Source organism: Penicillium soppii (genome assembly GCF_028829465.1).
Source record: "Penicillium soppii strain IBT 18220 chromosome Unknown utg000005l, whole genome shotgun sequence".
Lineage (NCBI taxonomy): Eukaryota > Fungi > Ascomycota > Eurotiomycetes > Eurotiales > Aspergillaceae > Penicillium > Penicillium soppii.
In genome coordinates this window covers 4,517,256-4,535,645 of record NW_026643235.1, presented here as the reverse complement: position 1 = coordinate 4,535,645, position 18,390 = coordinate 4,517,256, and the positions used below count along the sequence as shown (strand labels likewise).

Genomic DNA, 18,390 nt, shown 5'->3' with positions numbered 1-18,390 from the left:
GGAGGTCAACAGCTGGAGAGGCATTTGCTAAGAATTCCAAGCCATTGAGATCTAAGAAATCAATTAACAGTGACATTTTTATAGCAGAGACCTAGTTATGGCCATATTTGTTTACAGTCTCAAGTTTCTCACCCGTATGGGGATCACAACACTTCTAATGGGTCAAATTATCCGGACAGAAAAGCTCAATTTGAATAGATATGACATAATATGATTGTAACAGCATATTCAAGATATGCAGTGTAGTATGTTTCAGAATGCTAATTAGCTTTTCTAGTTGTCGTCCGGTGTAACTACCAGCTATGAACAAGAAAGCCAGGTGACAGGAGTATAAGAAACAGGGTGTAGTCCGAAACAAGAGGAGTATGTAAACAAAAGATGACAGAAGGAATATCAAAGAAAGGTATCAAGTGACAAGATTAAAAGAAAACCTCGAACCTGACAAGGAGACGAGGAGGTATAATGGGTGTGGAACAAGCTGCCGCGGTATGGATATCATGCAGAGTTCCGGAGGATGCAACAATGTAAAAGAATGTACAACAAAAAGAAAAGTAAACAACGAAAGACGGCAATCAAGTCCCAGCCCCAATGCCTGTACTCGGCCTGGTATTGGTGGCAGAGGGAGCCTCGCTGGGTACGATGCCCACCTTAGGGTCAGGAATTTGGATATCAAGCGACATATACGCCGTCCGACGCAAACTCCAGATCTGAACGCCATCCTTGGCACCAACTTCCCGGTTCCAGTTCTCCAACCAGGTCTCAACATGCTTTAGCTGGCTCTTTGTGCCAGGTCCATTAAGATCGTCCCAAACCCAACCAGTCAACAACCCCATAGCGCCGTCAAACCAATTCCTGAAACTGAACGGATCAAACGCCTTGATAATCCCATCATTGACCGTAGAGATGACCCTGCGGAACTCCTGCTCCGACAATAACGGATCCAGGATCTCGGGGTATAGATTTGAAAACGTCGGTGCCAAATCGCCCTTGATCATCCAGTCTCGCCGGATTCGAATCACGCGCGTAGTCATATACTCATGCGACCCAATAGGCACATGCGGGTTGAGATGCGGGAAACAAGGGTGTGCAGGGCCCCAAGCCAATTCCTCGGCGACATCAGCGGGCGGCTGGCCGGTGTGGGAGGGGACGGAAGCGATCTGTGATTGAGAGCGGAGAGAAGTCTGAGACTGGGCGTGACGGGGGCGGTCATTTTGTCGAGTCCCGGCCTGGGTGAGGTGGACGGCCTCGGGAGGGCGCAGGTTTTCTGTGTCCCGCGCGGCACTGCCCGCAAACGCGGCAGCCATGTCTTCGAATTGTTCGCTGCGCCTGTGGCTGGCGGGAAGGGCGATGCTTGTGCGGCCGCTTTCTGTCTCGCCGTGGCTGCGCTCGACGATCAGGCTAGTTGGGGATGGGGTGAGGCGGCTGCGCCGTCGCTCCGGGACGCTGAGGAGGGGGTGGGCGTCGCGGGATTGGCCTGATAGTGGGAGGCTCTCGTCTGAGTGGTGGGGGAGGGTGATTGGGGTAATGCGAGGGACGTGGTTCACAGGGTTTGCGAGGCGGACTGCTGGAGGGCGGAGAATGGCTGGGAGCGACGGCGGGCCAGAGATCGGAACGCACTGTCGCCGCTGGGCGCGAACGAACGATGGAGCTGACTCCACGGGGGCGCGATTGGCGGGACGGATTGTTAAGGAATGTTTGCCACGTGGGGCTGGTTCTCTTGACAGAGAGCTGTTGGGTTTGAGTGACGCCGTTTTGAGAGAAAGGAGAGGGGAGAAGGAATGTCGGAGATGGAGATTGGCGAAAAACTTGAGATGGACATGCAAAGTTGCACAACAACTCTTAAGATAACAAAGGGATCAATTAGAAGCGATAAGAACAGAAATTAGATCAAGATCAAGTGTGACTTAATTTCGGTGCTCAAATTTGAGTGAAACTCTTGGAGGTTCGGCATAGAAGCTCGCTTGGCGTATACAAATATCCACTCAATGGTTGATATCAAATCAATATCAGAAAGGGCATCATCTTCTTTAAAGATGTACAAGGATCTCCAAGGCTTTCAAGGGAGGGCTAAATTCGACAAGTCGTTTGCCCCGGTTTCACTGTGATGAATCCACCGCAATCCCTTGTTTCATCTGCCTTTATTGGGTAGTATGCAGAAAACTACTGCAAACGCTAACAGGTAATACACTAACAAGGACATTGGCTTCGAGTCTGATTGTAATTGATTTCATTCGATTTCAGTCCAGGTTCGGCAATATCGAAGCTGTTGAAACTACTGACGCAAGTAGACTTAAAACACCGGCAGGTCAACCTTTCAATTGCTAAGGGTGCTTTGTATATACGTTATAGGGAACTAACTCATAGAAAACCTAAGCCGCATTCTCATCTCACTGGATGCAATAAAGGGTAGTGCAGAGTAGTATATATCTACATTCCAATAAAGTAAAAATGAACTCTCCGACACATCTCTATAATTGAAATTAAGAATATATCTGTATGTAATAACCGAACATAATCTGGACAATATACATTATCTAATAAAGATGATAAACATCGCAGTAAATACTTCATAACGTCGTAGGAGAGCGCAATCACACACACAAAAAAGCGCAAAGCAAATAGGGAAAAAGAGGGTATCAAGTCAACAGAGCAATCACAGCTGACGATTCGCCGAAGCCTGCATACGTCTCATCGCCTGACGATGAAGGTCCGTCATATTCCCACGCTGCATCCCCTCCGCAATAGCATTGCCAAGCTGGGCAGAGGAATCCTCGCGCATCTGCTGCACAGAGCCCCAAGTGTTACGCGGTCTATCCGGACTGACCGGGCTGATGGGCGGGGATTGCATAGTCAATGGATCACGTTTTTGGGTGATTTCCTCGCGGACTGACTGTCGCCACGCCGCCATTCTGGAAGCAGACCTGTTCAGCTCGCCGGCGGGAGCCGGCGGGGGGTAGACGGGGGGTTGGGCCTCGACGCTGTGCAGGCTTGTTGTGGATGGGGAACGCATTGTTTGGCGCTGGAGCATGGTGCGGCGTTTTGATAGGGGGATGTCGTCCGCGTCGTGGGGCTGGGCGTGCTCGAGTTCTTCGTCCCTTTCTTCTGGGACCGGGTGGGGTGGGGAGATGGGGGAGATGACGGTATTAAGTTCTGGTAGGGACTTGCGAGATTGGTTGCGGTTTGACCAGGGGTCGAAGCGGTTGGAGGTTGAGGACATGCGATTTCGGACCATGTTCTCGCGGACGGCGAGTAGGGGAGGTGGTCCACTCCAGCGTGGGGATGGCTCTGTTTCTTTGGGCTCGTTGGGGGTTGTGATGGTTAACAGGGGTGTTGATGCATTGCGTGTTGATGTAAACCCTTGCTCTTGGGTGGGTGAGGTGGGACCTGAAGTTGACCGCAACATGGGGACTGATACTGATGAGTAGTTGCGGTCAATAGGTACTGGCGGCATCCCTTTCGTGGTGAGACCATGTGCGCCGGTTCGGGTCTTTGAGCGGGGGATTTCTGGAGAAGGAGTTGACGAGATGTAGGCAGCCTGCTGGTTATCCACTTCCTGGATTTCAGGTCTGTTCACAATTGGGGGCGGTTGAGCCGTGAGTGGTGTTTGAAGAAGGCCACCGACATCAACAAAGGCTGCGGTCTCATGAGCTTCGTCGGACTCTTGCACCTCTGGCTCAGGCTCGAACTCGATTGGCTCCATCTCGGGGGTTTCAGCATCGGCGAGGTGCTTAGCCCATTCGTTGGTGCGGTAAGAATGGACCACTCTCGAAGTTTGTTCTGGAAGGGCCTTGACAGTGGATGCATCCAATCTTTTGATAACCTGGACTTTTGGCTCAACCTTTGGTGGCTCGATCTTGGGTTCGGGGACCCGCTCTGGAACGGGCTCGGGGATGGGCTCAGGTTTGACTGTGGTAGCAGTCGGAGGCCGGCTTTCGCTAGCTGCCTTTACACTCTTCACACTTTCGGCCTTTTGATCGCCCAATGGCGATGGCTGCAACGTGGGCTGAAATTTACCTTCTTGGGCCTTGTTTGACGCAGCTACCACAGGTTGAACATCCGTTGCAGGGGTTTCAGACGAAAGCGGATGCTCTGATGTTTCAGAGATGCCAGACTTGTCCGCAGGACCGGCGATAAGAACAGTGCTGTTGATGGGACTCACTTGAGGAGCAGGCTCATCGACATTCGGTTGTTTAGAGATAGCCTGTTCGATATCTTGCTGGTTTACTGCGCCTGTAAGGACACCCAAGCCAGCGCCTTGAACAACCTGCGAGCCAACATTTGACATGGCCTCTATGTCGGCAGCTACAGTCTCCTTCTCTGGCGCCTCCGCCGAAGCATCGATTTCTCGCTCAGTGATCTCGACGCGGGCTTGAAGATCGGATTCAACACTAGGGCAGCCGACGCTTCCTTCATGCAACTCGTCCGCCACACCCAGAACAGATGAATTGGCATCATCGTGAGCGACCAAAGCCTCTTGAGACTCTGAAGAGACCATCACGCCATTGCTGTTGCGCCAAGAAAGCCGGTTCAACACCTCTCTTCCAGAGAAGCGTTTCGAACGCGGTGTACCAACTTCTGAACCGATGATAGCACCGTTCTCAGAGGCATCATCATTGACCTCGCCAAGAACATGAGTAACGGGTGTTGCAGGTCTGGGTCCTTTGCTATCAGAACTTTCCGGCTTAGGACCCTGTTCCGGCTTAGGACCCTGTTCCGGGGTCTCATCTCCCTCCTGTGGCTGATCAGATTCCTCCTCGGGCACAGCCTCCAATTCCCGGGTTCCAGTTTCGCCTATGCTATTCTTCTCGCCATCAGAAGCTTCTCCTTCTGGGCTTTGCATTTCCTTGAGCTCAATCTCGCCTTCCTTGTCATTGTCAGAGGACGTGAATCCATCTGAGCCACGTCGTGAGTCGTCGACGGCGGTTTCGGAAATCGAGGCGGTTTTAGCATCGGCTGCTTTGCCGTTACCATAAATAAGTTCCCATTCAGCGCGCTCTTGAATATTCTTTTCCTCGAGGCGTCGGCCAGCCTCGGCATCTTCTTCTTCGATCTTTCGGTTCTGTTCCTTGCGGATATTCTCCTCCTTTGCCCTCCGCTCCTTGATGACATTCCAAAGTCGGACCTGGGAAATCACACCTAGCACACCGATAATGACAGTTGCAGCAAGCTCAACACGGATACCACGCGTCACAGGGTAAGTATCTGTTCTGAGAGGGAACACGTTGAGGTTCAAGCCTAGATAGGTCAGCACAAGGAACAAGACTGTACAAATGTTAATCTCGATTCATACCCCAGATATAAAGCCAGAATTCTTTCAGTCCAGCACGGCTGTAGCAATCAATTCCAAGAACCAATGCTGTCGCACCAGAGAAGGACGTGCAACCGATCAGCCCGTAAGGTCGTGTGTAGTGGCTGAACGACAAGGAGTAGAATCCAACAGTGAATGCAATGATCATTCCAGCTTTGGGGCCGCTTTCTGTAAGCAGTCCGCCGGATTTCAATGCGAGGAACCACATGCTCAGGCAGAATCCTCCCAGAAGACACCCGAGACCTTCGCAGATTTCTCGGAACACGAGAGATAGACCACCGAAGACGGCTCCAGTAAAGAAGACAGCAACTAGATAGCCGCCTTGTACCGCATTGCTGACGGGCGGGCTCATGACGTAGATGATTAGGACCTATCGAGACAATTGTTGTCAGTCGCCAGCTCTGCTGGTTTTCAGTATAGTCACTACTTACAGTAACTCCCAATGCAGTTAGGAACCCAGTTGAGAGGAAGATCGCGACCCTGTTTGATGTTAGCGTATGAAATTTGGCTCGCGAGCAGCAGATTTCCATTCCGTACCATTGTTTACGAACTCCAATGAAAGCCAGAAGCGCGCCAAGCGCCACAAGTATAACTCCTCCAACGCCAAAAGCGGGTGTAATATTGGGCTGAATAGGAAGACCACCAGAATAAGTCGGCCTTGTAGAGTCCGCTGCTTGCTGCTGGGACGAAGCAGTTGCTCCATCGAGCGAGGGCACCGTCGATGTGGCAGTAGCCGCTGTGCCAGTCGTGGTAGCATTCATAGAGGAGGTAGTGGTTGAGGCGCGAGTGCCTGTAGTAGTAGCTTGTGCCGTCGTTGAAGCATCCGTCGCTGTAGTCGATGCATCTTTCCGGGTTGTGGTAGTTGGGACTTCACTAGCAGCACTCTCTGTCGTCGTTGCTGACTCTGTATTTTGTCTGGCCTCTAGATTGGCAATAACATCGCGTTGACTGGGGCCCGATGCTGGCGCTGCCAGTCCCCCCAGTAGAAATAGGGACACTAGTAACGTAAATATCGTAGACCACCGCATGTCGACTGGCTTTCTTTGGCAACTGCAATTGATGAACGGAAAAGTGACTCCGGGGTCGTTGTTATGGTAAGATTAGCACTTTTTCACATACTCAGCACGCGATGGCAACGGGATTTCACGCGAAATCAACAGAGTGCGCGTCTGCTGGTGGCAAGTAATATTAATAATTAGACATAAAAGTAAAATAGATTATTAGAAAAGTCGTGTATAGCGTCAGGAACACATAGCCCAGGGAATAATGAGAAAAAGCAAGCGGACAAGACCTAGGCCTCCCTACATATAAAAGCACAATACAGCGGGGCTCACGCAAAAAAAAAAAAAAAAATAAGACCATTGCAATATAATATTTGAGTTTTATTGGCGACAGGGACCTAACAGGGCCTAAATTGACTAAACCACGCGAGTGACGATATTTGTACGAGTGGGAGTGCGAGCTATCTACTTTGTGACCCACCGATCGAACGAATTGCCGATCTAGCAAGGATCGACTTATTGCTATTTTGCACTTGCAGGTCTCCTCACAAAATTGCAAGCTAGTGCAGAAGATTTCCTTAATGTGGACTCGGTGCTTAACCATCTTGGGTTCGGCGGTTATACCCATTCCATCAAATCTACACTCGAGCGGGTTTTCATTTGCCAACATTGTATTATTATTGTACATTCCACTGCCAACTCTCGGGCTAACAATGAAATTGTTTTCTGCAGATCTCATAACACGGGGCCTGATGCGAGAATGTGATAATCTCTGAGCTGTCATAAATCACCATGCCTTAACTCTAAGCAGGTGCTGTTCACCGTCATTTAACGAATCAATAAAACCCACTCGGTGAACGCGAGGAAGTAGAAAATCGGAGAGAGAAAAAGAGAAAAACAATCTACGCGAGCCATTCTCGCTCTCGGACTACTTCTCACGGGTGGCGCCGCACCTAGGGGGCTATCGCAGGCGATCTATCAAATTGAACAAATCGACCAAATTGACCAGACTGACCAAAATGATCAAAATGAGCAACTCACCAATTGACCAATCTCGCATTGTCCTGCAGGCCCAGACCCTAGCTATGCCATTGAGTTATTAAGCCATTGTTGACGAGCAAACGCCCCTTCTGCAGAGTCGACGTGGTCGGGCCGCTAATTGACTTTTTATCTGTAAGCCGACGTAAGGAGCCGCCAATGCATCTGAAACAGACAGCTATCTTAATTTATCGTGAGGTCTGGTTCACTCAATCAGCGGTGGCCATTGCAGCATATGCTTCCTCTAAACTGGTTCTGGGATAGTTTACCCCCTTTATACAAGATCAACCTATCGGTTACCATTTCCAGGTTAGTGAATGTGTACAGTTGGCTATGCATAGTAGGCATAAGCCTAAAGTTGACCGGGATAGTCAGATATGTGATTGTGACGTGATCAGGCTCTGTTGCTGTTTAGTTCCTGGCCGTAAAATTGGCGTAGAAACTGGCGTACTTGCTGTCCGATGGAGGATCGGGTCCTAGTAACTGGAGACTTCATGTTTATTTTTGATTTTCTTTGCTTTTTTGCGAGTTCCATTCTTATATGCCGATGACTCGGGACTTGCACCGTTGAATTCAGAACCTGGAAATTATAGCTGTAGGTTTCCGAGAGCTGCAGTCTCTGGAAAAGGGGGTTCTGGGGTAATATTTGCTTTCCACTCCGTATGAGCTTGGCCAAAACTCATTCCAAAATCCAGATTCTAAGACTAACCAGAAAATATGCCTTGAAAACAAGAAGATGATTTGATTTGCAACCAAAATTGCAAACCAATAATCAAGAGTTACTTAGTGCTTTCCAGAGTTATGTATTCAAGGGGGAGAGAGAGATCGCGTCCACAGGCGGTGAATAGGGGGCTTGCCACATGACCGCGTCTCCGCGTCAAACGTCAACTCCAACTGGTTGTCCATCGAAAGATCATCAACTAAAATACCTCAACCATGTCTTTCCTCTCTTCTCTGCGCCCCGGCCTGCGTTTGGCTAGTGCTCCCCAGACTGTCCGCGCCTTCAGCAGCTCCCCCGCTCACTCCATCGCCCGCGTCATCCTCACCGGCCGTCTCGGCGCCAACCCCGAGATCCATTCCACTGCCTCCGGACAAGAAGTCGTCAAGTACGTCATCGGTACTAACCACGGTCCCCGCGATAACCGCCAGACCAGCTGGTTCCGTATCTCGAACTTCGCGGCTGAGGGTCCTCAACGTGATTACGTCCTTAGCTTGCAAAAGGGGTAAGTCAAACATGTTTTCTTTGGGATATATGTTGGGAGGTCGCACCAGTTTATAATGGAATCTTGTCTTGTTCGTCTTGTTGGGGTGTGCCCAATTTGTGATACGGCAGCTCGGCGTGTGAAGGTTTGATTCGGATGGAAAAAAGAGCTCGAGCTCGAATCTAAAGTTTGCGGAACTGTATGGGCGAACCTGCTCGCCAAACACACATGGAAAGCTACCCCAACTACAGGAACACGGTTCTATCACGTACTGTTATAGTTCCAGGTTCAATGTTGAGCTCAGGATCTCCAATTGGCCTATTTAGCACTTGGCTCACTGCAATACCCATCAATCAAAAATTCAAAATAGACAAGCTAACCCAACTCCCTCACAGATCCCTCGTGTACTTCGAAGGCGACGCCAGAATGAGCACCTGGCAAGACGCAGATGGCCAGAACCGCACCACCATGAACATTGTGCAGCGTACGTGTACCTCCCTTTCCCACCCCATCAGCAAGCACTGAACTCCTTTCCCAGGCTCCATTGAGTGCCTCAAGCGCGCCGAGAACGAGAACGGCGAGAACCATGACTAAATAGCTTTGGAGCTATGTATTAAATCGAGCTTAATGCTATCTCAATAATGGTGTTGACGGGTGGACTTCCCCGGGTGGCCCATTGCATAGGCCTTTGGTCGCTGGTGTTAGCCGTTTACGGTTGGAATGATTAAATTTTTGAATCTTCGCTTTGTGATTATACTGTACTAGTACCCGTACCCTGAATACACCTCGTCTCGTGGGATCTTCCTGGAGATTTGTTGAACATATCCTGCTCTCTTGTCTGTAAAGATGACAATCTCACCATCTAGCAGATATCTGAGATGACAAAATTGCGAGTCGTTTCCATCGTAATATAAATTTGTACCTCTTTGCTCTTTGCGCATTGACCCATCAAGAAATGGCTGAGGTTGATCAACTGGGGTCGGATAAGTGCCATTTCACTTTCCCGGTTTCTCTCCTATACTTCAATATCTACAGTTTCTTATGAACGTATCTTTAGCAACTGGCCATTCTCATGGACGAATTTGGTAAATGCCGTTCAATTTTATCAACTTACTCTACACCGTTTATTTACCTTTTGATTAAACGGATGTACAGTCTAACATTGGTTGTGTATACTAAATCGTTGGACAGAGACGACCTTGGAGCGAATATTCCAAACTCACTCGCTCCGGGCGACATCATTGAATCTCCCCTCCCCTCTTCTACTTGGAACCGGCAGGATGTACTCAAGCGCAAGACACAGGGTATTTTTTCCCGCAGGACGCTACGCCCATAACCACACTTTGTAAGCGATGTCGATGAATCCTCTAATCAACACCCATAAGCGAGAAAGGTCATAAGACTTGACCTCCCAGAACACGATCTGACAGCCGAAAAATTCTCGTTGGCGATGAGGCCGGTGTCCATGGTCGGCTGGAGCAAGATGTAGGGCAACCTCTAGGCTCTAGCTTTGAAGCCGAATCGTTCAACATGAGCTTTGGGGACGTTAAAAGTACTGGAATATCGCACAGTAAAGCTCCTGACAAAGTTATGGGCTCAAATAGTGACCAGCAACATCGATAACATCACACTTGCGCGTGCTCGATGAGATCAAAGCGCCTTGAACAATATGCAATGTGAACTGGATTTCACAATCGGTCTCGCAAGATACGCGTCCATTTTAAACGGCGAACTGGTCGATCCCGATGAGGCTTTTCATACCAGAGTTGAAGTGAAGATTCAGGCAATTGATCCAAACTCAATGAGACCTTTTGTAATGCAGCTAGGTCTGGAGATGCACGAGGGATACCCATTACATTACGTACTTGAAAGTAGTAAAGTCAACAAACCAATGGACCTAAAGAGCTCCACTATGCGTCTGCTAGAGCTATTTATTATACTCTCCGCCGGGCATATGAAGGCTTTTGGCTTCCTTGTGGTGGCTCTCAGTATAAATCAGGGTCGAGATTGGGTGAAATGGAAATGGGATGAAACAAGAACTGTATGAATAGATTTCTACTGATGCAGAGACTCTTGAATTACGGAAAAACGCGCTATGCACTTATTCAAAATAGGAAAGTAAAATCTTCTTATTTCATTTTCGTTCGTGAGCCACACCGACTCAAATTGACTATTAGAGTAGTCATATTAAGCTACCGAAGCCCACCACATGTCCAGAACCATGCAGAGACAAGGGAAAAGGCAATGTTAAGTCACAAGCTGCACCCGCAAGTCCTTATGAAGATAGCCCCCCTAAACCTCAACTTGAACCTCACTCTGCTGGGTAATAACCTGGCGCACATGAATGAAATCCTTAGTTCGCACCGGCGAAACAGGCCCAGGAGAATAGTCCCCGCTCCTCCGTTGACTAGCCCAAGCATTAGTATGAATAGTCTTATCAACAGAAAGATCATGCAACGGCGTCCCCAAATCAGCAGCACTGGGTCGACGCCCAGAGAGCGAAGACAGCCAATTCCAGCGACTAACAGGCCTCGAATCAGGACGAACACGAGTAGACCAAATGCCCTTCTCGATATCATGGTATGTCGAAGCCCTCGCAACGAGAGTACCGTTCGAGCGGGAGAAGAGCGATTTTGCGCGCGAACTAATAGACCCGACAAGGGTGGTCCCGGACTCGGCACGCGGACTTGGCACGCTATCGTGCGTGCTGGACGGCGGCTCGATACCTGCGAAGCAGTATCCAAGCCCGAGGTACCAGAAGATGGTGCGGTACATGCGGGTAGCGTCGCGGCCGAAGCCGAAGAAGATGAAAATCATGAAGCCGGATGCGACGGGGGTCCAGCGGTCGAAAAAGACGTGGCCGGCTGCTGGCACTTTGATGATGGATGACCAATCGTCTGCATGGACGCGGCTCCAGGCGTAGGGGTGCCAGGGGAGGGCGAGGGTGATGTCGTAGTAGAGGACGAAGCCTTGGAGAGGGAGGATGCAGACTAGCATTGAAAGGGCTAGGAAGAAGAGGCGCAGGAAGCGGGATTTGCTGAGGTTGCTGCTTGAGGCGCGGAGGATGTTGGCGAAGTCGTTCCTGTATCTGCGGACGCGGATGAGGACCAGGACTGTGGGTGTTAGGGCTGGGTTTCGTTTTGGAGAAGAGGGAATTGGGGAGGGTTGCTTACGGCAGTAGTAGGCTGCTATTATGCAGATAATTGGCGGCCAGATGTAGGCCAGGGCCAGGCTGACCCAGCTCTCGTCGTAGTTGTTCACGCAACCGGAGATGGCGTACAGGTAGTAGCGGCTCTTTTGGTAGGCGATGTGGGTGACCATTGCCACAAGAGGAACGATGACGCAGAACAGAATTTCAACGAAACGCTTGCGCCAGCGTTGACTTTTGCTTGGGACTAATGTTGCACGGTCTGTGTCTAGGACAATGGCAAGACTGCGGAAAATGCATAGCAAGCTTCCTGGGACGCCTAGGTAGCCGGCAACCATGAATTTGACTTCGATATCACACAGGCCGGAGCCGTCCCACCACGAGCCCACGTCGTCTGTGGGCCAGCAGAGGGCATTGATGATGTTGAACAGATTCAAAAGAATCGACCATGAGATCAGACTAGCTGCAGGGTAGTTACGATTCTTGGCAAGTAAAATCAACGGCGGAATCCCGACTGCAATGGACAGGGAGGATAGAATTGGCAAGCCGACGGCCAATGGGTAGCGCTTGTGGACATCCATAACGGTAGTCGATGTGAAGTATGGAAACAGAGCTTGAACTGTCATGCTGTGGTAGATAAAGCATCAATTTGACTGTCATCAATCCAGAAATGTAGATATAAGATGAGACCATACCATCTCGAATATGTATATAGCCCAGCAATCCAAGCAATTAGAGGCAATTTATTGACGAGTTATTGACGGAGTCGAATAACATAAATCTGGATCAGGAGCTGCACAGATCAAGACATGACTTGAATCAATTTGAAGAATGTATGGGCCGCAAAGGCAAAACAAGCCTTATTCAACGTAGCGACCTTGAGCATTCTTTTGAATATTTTGCGACATAGGGACGTACTAGGGCTAGCCCAGACAAGTTGAATAGCATCAAAGAAAGTGTAAAGAAGGTGAATAAAGAAACGAGAATATAGATAGATTGTGAAGAGCGAATAACAAGAAAGAGATGTGAATAGTATGAGGCGAGAAGTAGTCCGCATTTGGGGCTCAATAGCACCCGTAGTCTTGGCGACTTATTCATTTCCAACACAGTGTTGCTATTAGTGATTTTCTCTGCATCAAAGGTCAGTTTCTAAGTTTGCAACTCGATTCCAAGAAAGAAAGTCATGAATGATGAGTTGGTCTGAATTGTATCCTCTCGGGGTTTAGAGTGATAGGGAGGGAGAGAGGATTTCGAGTCTGACTGGGAAAAAATAAAACATCCAAAATCAAATATCGTATGTTCTATACTCTATTTGACTACACATTGGTGTAACACACATGTAACATATAAGAATGGACTCGGAGTGCGAATCTATACGGAGTACGTCGTACAGCGATCGATCTGCGAACCGGTTTCCCAACTTCGCACAACTACATCATTGCAACCTCGGCTGCAGACTTGGAGTCACGTCAGGAAAAAGCAATTATATGCTCTGACAAAGAAAAAAACAAACCCACTTTACCCCAATGCTCTCCTTTGCATCTACTGTACACCTCGTACATCTGTTACAATAATGGACCCGCCATCTCCCCGCACGAACCCCTCGACCGGACGCTTCTCGCGTGCCGCGACGTTTAGCGAAGGATTGGATCAACGACGAAACTCGACACTCTCAGATTCACTATCGGAAGCCCGTAATTCAATCCGATCATCTACAGATGATCTGTTTCTGCCGCGAGTATCTAAAGCTCATACACTAGAAGAATCGCATTGGCACTCAACGCCGCTCGGACTGGCATTGTTGCCTGCGATCGCAGGCATCTTCTTTCAAAATGGAAGTGCCTTTGTTACAGATGTTACTTTGTTGGTGTTGGCCGCTATATTCTTGAACTGGTCGGTTCGATTGCCTTGGTATATATTCCCTCCTCCTATCTACCAATAACTACTTAACTACTTAACTACTATCTGTCTACCTATACTATATTATACAAAGTCGCTAACTATATCAGGGACTGGTACCGATCGGCGCAAGCAATTCGACGAGAAAGTGGAATTCCAGGTCCCGCCGATCAACCGTTCGACTCAGACTCAGAGTCCAAGCACGACCAAGACAAACAAGAACATGAATCCGCTCAAGCAGCCAAAGAACTCCAGACCCACGAACTAGCTGCTTTAACAGCCTGTTTCGTCTTCCCCATAATCGGCACCTGCCTCCTCCACGGCATAAGAAGCAGCCTGTCCCGGCCCTCCGAAGGCTTAGTCTCAAACTACAACCTAACAATCTTCCTCCTGGCCTCAGAAGTGCGCCCAGTATCGCACATCCTGCGCTTAATCCAACAACGCACCCTGCACCTGCAACGCATCGTAGCAACATCACCAGCCCCAGCAGACCAAACCCCAACAGAAGACAAAGCCACAATCCCAGACCTGGCAAAGCGCCTCGAAGAACTAGAAGCGTACATCGCCTCGTCGGCAGCGCAGCAAAGCCCGCCGCCCGATCCGTCCGCGGACGAGGTGCGCAAATCCATGCAGCCGGAGATCGAGGCTCTGAACCGCGCCGTGCGGCGGTACGAGAAGCGCTCTGCGCTCTTCGCGCTGCAGACGGATCAGCGGTTCGGGCGGATCGAGGCGCAGGCGGGCGATGCGCTTGCGCTGGCTGCTGCTGCTGCTGTGCAGAGGCGGGAGGCTGCGCGCTCGGGATACGCGCTTGTTCTGCTGGAGTGGTTTTGTGCTTGTGTTGTTGTTCCAGTGCAGGTGGGGGTTGCGGTGCTGGGGTTGCCTGGGCGGGCGGTTTCCGGTGGCTTGGAAGCTTTGAAGGGCTTGGTGGGGTGGAAGGTTGCTAAGTCTAGGACTAGGGGGAAGGGGAAGGGTGTGGCGTCGCGGCCTGCTGTGCGGCGGAGGCCGAAGGAGGAGTGGGTGGCGGGATCGAGAGATATGTATTAGGGTTGCTTTGGATTGGGTGTTTGGGATCGGGGCGAATTGGCGCTTTTGTATGAACTTCGCTGGCACATAGTCTAGGGAGTATCGTGCGAATTAGGGCAAATCAATGATGCTCTGCGAGATAACTCCTTTGAGGAAAATGGCATTTGTACAACATTATACACTGAGACATACAACGTGAGACGGAAGTCTATGACAGTCAAAAACGAGAGCTCTAGAACGTTTCAGAAAGGGCAAAAAAAATCGCAATTCGTATCAGAATCAAGTTCAAGATCGACCACCTGAAGGACCCCGATCATCCACCCCAACCATCTTGAGAAATGGTTCGATAATTGATCGTCTCCGCTCCTCAGATGCTCGACGTTCTTTTTCCTTGGATGGCATGGGAACTGATGCAGAAATCAGCACACGCGCAAAGATAGACGCTAGAGAAGTCTCCACTGCTTGCCGACGGACTAGCAAGGGATTTTGAGGGGGGGCATCGGCGCTGCTCGTAGATGTACTCGTGGAGCGACTCTTGCGACGGAATGCGCCACTTGAGATGAAAGTGGCGGCGATGGCTGGGGCAGGAGGCTGCGTATGATCTGGGTTTACAGGTTCGGATTGTTTGTTTGCCGAATCTGATCTCCCATGATTGGCCGGGGCCTGTGATGTAGCGGACGATACGGGAGCTACTTCGTTGGCGATGCGGGCGAGCATGAAAGTGACAAAAGTGAATGACACGCTGTGGGCGGGTGAGTAGGCGAGGTTCTCAAGCACCCATGCTTGAGTCTCTTCCCAGGTTCGAGGTGGTGATTTGGCCTTCTCGCGCGCTATCAGCTGCTGCTCCATACCTTGCCATACTGGCGCCGTCACGATGCCGTCTTCAAGGGAATTGAGGAAGGTGAGCAGGGTCTCGGAGAGGATCTCTAAGCGCTGGATTGATGGCACCTCAGGAGGGAAAATCGAGGCGAGGGACTCGTTGGTGTCGATGGCTTCATGGGCACGGTTCTGCAGAGAAGCACGCTCCTGTGGATCCTTAAGAGTCCATGTATCAGGTTGGAAGGGCCATGCTCCCCCGGAGATATCTGTTGCCCAAGGTGCTTTATGCTCCTCCGATTCGCCATTTGTCATGCTCCACTCTGCCACGGCGCGCTCTGTCAGTTCAGAGATCGCCTCGGTGAGGCGGAAAAGCTCGCGTGGCGCAGACAAGCGGTTCTCGGTGGAGCCATTCGTGCTGGACGGGTGCGGGGTGCTGGATTTGGCCAAACTGCGAGCTCCCGCCTCAGGCATGCGTGTCAGTTCTTCAACAGTGCAGCCGAAACACGTAGGCAACCAATTTCCATGAACAGAAATAAAATGATCACGGCCACCGTCCACGTGGAGAACTAGAATATCTTCCAGCTTCACTTTTCTGATATTAAGTAGCCGAGCATGTTTAGTGTTGCGAATATGAGCTGTAACATCAACATTTGCTACTTCTCCAGGGTGCAGAGTGTGGTTTCCAGACGAAGAAGTGGTTGTTTGGCCATTGTCATGGGTGTCTGCCGAGTGAGAAACATGAATCTTAAGCCACGAAGGAATGCCTTCGTCATTCTCACTTTGTCGTTCAGCAAATGAGAAAGTGGCTGCACTACCGCTGGTGTTGGCGATTGTCACGGATCGATGAGCCGGCACACCAAAGGCGATATCACCAAAATCGACAGTATTGGGGTCTTTTTCTGCGTTCTTTTGGTCGCCGTATTTGTCAACCACCACGGTGAGATCTGGTCGGGCTTCGTTCTCGGCCTTGTCTAGTTCACGGGCTACCTCTTGGTGGATCTTTGTCTTGAGTTCGGGATTGACTGCATCGAAGCTTAAGGTGAAGATAGCATCCAGAGGCTTATGGTCTGACGAGAGGATGCCTTGGTGAGACAAATATTGATCTAAATGAATTGGATCATGGGAATCATGCGACGAAACTGTCGCCACATCATCATCTGCTTGGTCTTCGTCTGACAAATATTCCTCACTATGCGTGCCGTCCGTATCAGGGTCATATTCGAACAAGACGTTGTCATCGGCAACTGCCTTGTCTAGCCCACGTGCCTCCATTTCCTCATCCCTCTTTCGAGCCTCCTCGGCTTCCCGGTCGAGCTGCGCATGCTTCAACCTATCCCGTTTGGTGCGGAATAGAATCCGATCGCACCAGCTTGGACCCCGCTGCTTATCACTCGAGTCAAATATGGCAACACTGCCAACGTCATATTTGTACGTCGGCAAGAAAGATATCTGTCCTTCCCGCCATCCTTTATGGAAAGCTGCCCCTTTATGTTGCTGCATTCGTAGTTGATCATGCGGTAGAAGAGAGGCTATTGTAGTTTGAAGAGACGCTGGGTCATTATGGGGGTCGATTTCATCATCGGTCACTGGGTTTGTCTCATCCTCCGCGAGAGGAGACGGAGGCGGCGATTCTTCGGAATCAGGTATGGGTTCTTGAGGTTTGTCTGAGGACTGTTTTGACTGGCGCTCTTTGTCATACGCATTGGCGGTATGCCGAGCGAGTACTTGACGCACATCATCTCCAGGAATATCATCGAGGCGGTAATTGAGATCACCAAACCAGAAAGTGAAGTCCTCATCCCCAATGGATTCGCCCGACTCCTCCGTTTCCTCTCCCTCAGAGGAGACCGCATCAAACTTGACACGCTGAACGATTTGGGAAGAGTCCCAATTGCGCCGCTCAAGACTACTTTTGTCCGACCCTGCTGCCAGGTGAGAGTTGATAAAGACTAGGCGGGTTGTTTCGCCCAGTACAAGGCGGGCTGCAACAGCACCCTTGTTACCCATGTATCCCATCAATCCAGTACCGACAGAAGTGGTGCTGATAGAAGAGACACTATCCCCAAGGGCGGGCGATGCATAGATCAGAAGTAGTAGACCGATCAGCTGAACTTCCGAGACAAGATGATACCCTGAAGGTAGCGAGGTTTGGACAGCCTCCTTCCATCGCTTTGATGGTGCCGGGTCGACGTATGGTCTGAGTGCCTCTGTCGGAGAAGTAATATCCACCACCTCCTGCAGCCCCAGAACGTAGAGGTCTATCTCTTCGGGGCTGCTGTGAAAAGGTGCTGTCTTATCTTCATCTGGTTTCGGCTGGTCATGTTTGCTGGATTGAGCATCTTGTTCCTGGCCTTGTGTGCATTTAGATCCGGAGAACTTCTCGCCCACTGCAGCTCCCTCGACAAACCACTTCCCAATGTCTTTCTCGGTGCCGGATATGGCGGCAACATTCCAAGTGCCGACCTTGATTCGAATATTTCGTCGGCGCGTATATTCGGCTTTTCGTTTTTTGACTGCACGCGACAGCGACAGGACATCGAGCCCGGGATTCTCGATTTCCTCCAGATGTTCCGATTCATGGGGCTTGGGTTCCGACGCGGACGGTGATGATTTCTGCGAATTGGCGCTCATGGTGTATGGAAAGATGCGGTTGAATCAAAGAATGGGAAGGCTTCTTTGCATTACTTATGGTCGGTCCGATTTCGGTAGGATAGTATATATGCGGCGCAGCGTATGTATAGACACTGCGCATGCGCGGTTCTCGGTTCTGGCGGTTGAGACTTGACCAGGGTGATCGTCGCCGGGATATAGCAAGGCCAAATTGATTATTGAAAGATAAATAGAAGAAATCAAAGAATTGGCAGTATGTTGCGAGTGCGACAATGGCTTATTCCATTGCAGAGGTCATCCCACCAAGACTCAGAGGGGTGTCGTCATCACGCAGAAAGCAGT

At 50.2% G+C, this 18,390-nt stretch overlaps 5 protein-coding genes across 5 annotated transcripts; 2 read left to right on the top strand and 3 right to left on the bottom strand.

Moving 5' to 3' along the window:
- Positions 1–572: 572 nt before the first annotated feature.
- N7529_007179 (uncharacterized protein) lies at positions 573–6,336 on the bottom strand (the record flags this gene model as incomplete). Its single annotated transcript, XM_057242706.1, has 5 exons — positions 573–1,708; positions 2,686–5,235; positions 5,291–5,678; positions 5,740–5,788; positions 5,846–6,336. 5 exons carry the CDS (start codon positions 6,334–6,336, stop codon positions 573–575), a joined length of 4,614 nt encoding a protein of 1,537 aa, XP_057098065.1.
- Positions 6,337–8,283: 1,947 nt separating this feature from the next.
- On the top strand, positions 8,284–9,074 carry N7529_007178 (single-stranded DNA-binding protein; the record flags this gene model as incomplete). Its single annotated transcript, XM_057242705.1, has 2 exons — positions 8,284–8,570; positions 8,945–9,074. 2 exons carry the CDS (start codon positions 8,284–8,286, stop codon positions 9,072–9,074), a joined length of 417 nt encoding a protein of 138 aa, XP_057098064.1.
- A 1,767-nt stretch (positions 9,075–10,841) lies between these two features.
- N7529_007177 (pheromone receptor) lies at positions 10,842–12,323 on the bottom strand (the record flags this gene model as incomplete). The annotated part of the gene is made up of 1 exon (XM_057242704.1): positions 10,842–12,323. One exon carries the CDS (start codon positions 12,321–12,323, stop codon positions 10,842–10,844), a length of 1,482 nt encoding a protein of 493 aa, XP_057098063.1.
- A 947-nt stretch (positions 12,324–13,270) lies between these two features.
- On the top strand, positions 13,271–14,640 carry N7529_007176 (uncharacterized protein; the record flags this gene model as incomplete). The annotated part of the gene is made up of 2 exons (XM_057242703.1): positions 13,271–13,608; positions 13,707–14,640. 2 exons carry the CDS (start codon positions 13,271–13,273, stop codon positions 14,638–14,640), a joined length of 1,272 nt encoding a protein of 423 aa, XP_057098062.1.
- Positions 14,641–14,904: 264 nt separating this feature from the next.
- On the bottom strand, positions 14,905–18,069 carry N7529_007175 (phosphatase family protein; the record flags this gene model as incomplete). The annotated part of the gene is made up of 1 exon (XM_057242702.1): positions 14,905–18,069. The coding sequence occupies one exon, from the start codon at positions 18,067–18,069 to the stop codon at positions 14,905–14,907; it is 3,165 nt and encodes a 1,054-aa protein (XP_057098061.1).
- Positions 18,070–18,390: the final 321 nt, after the last annotated feature.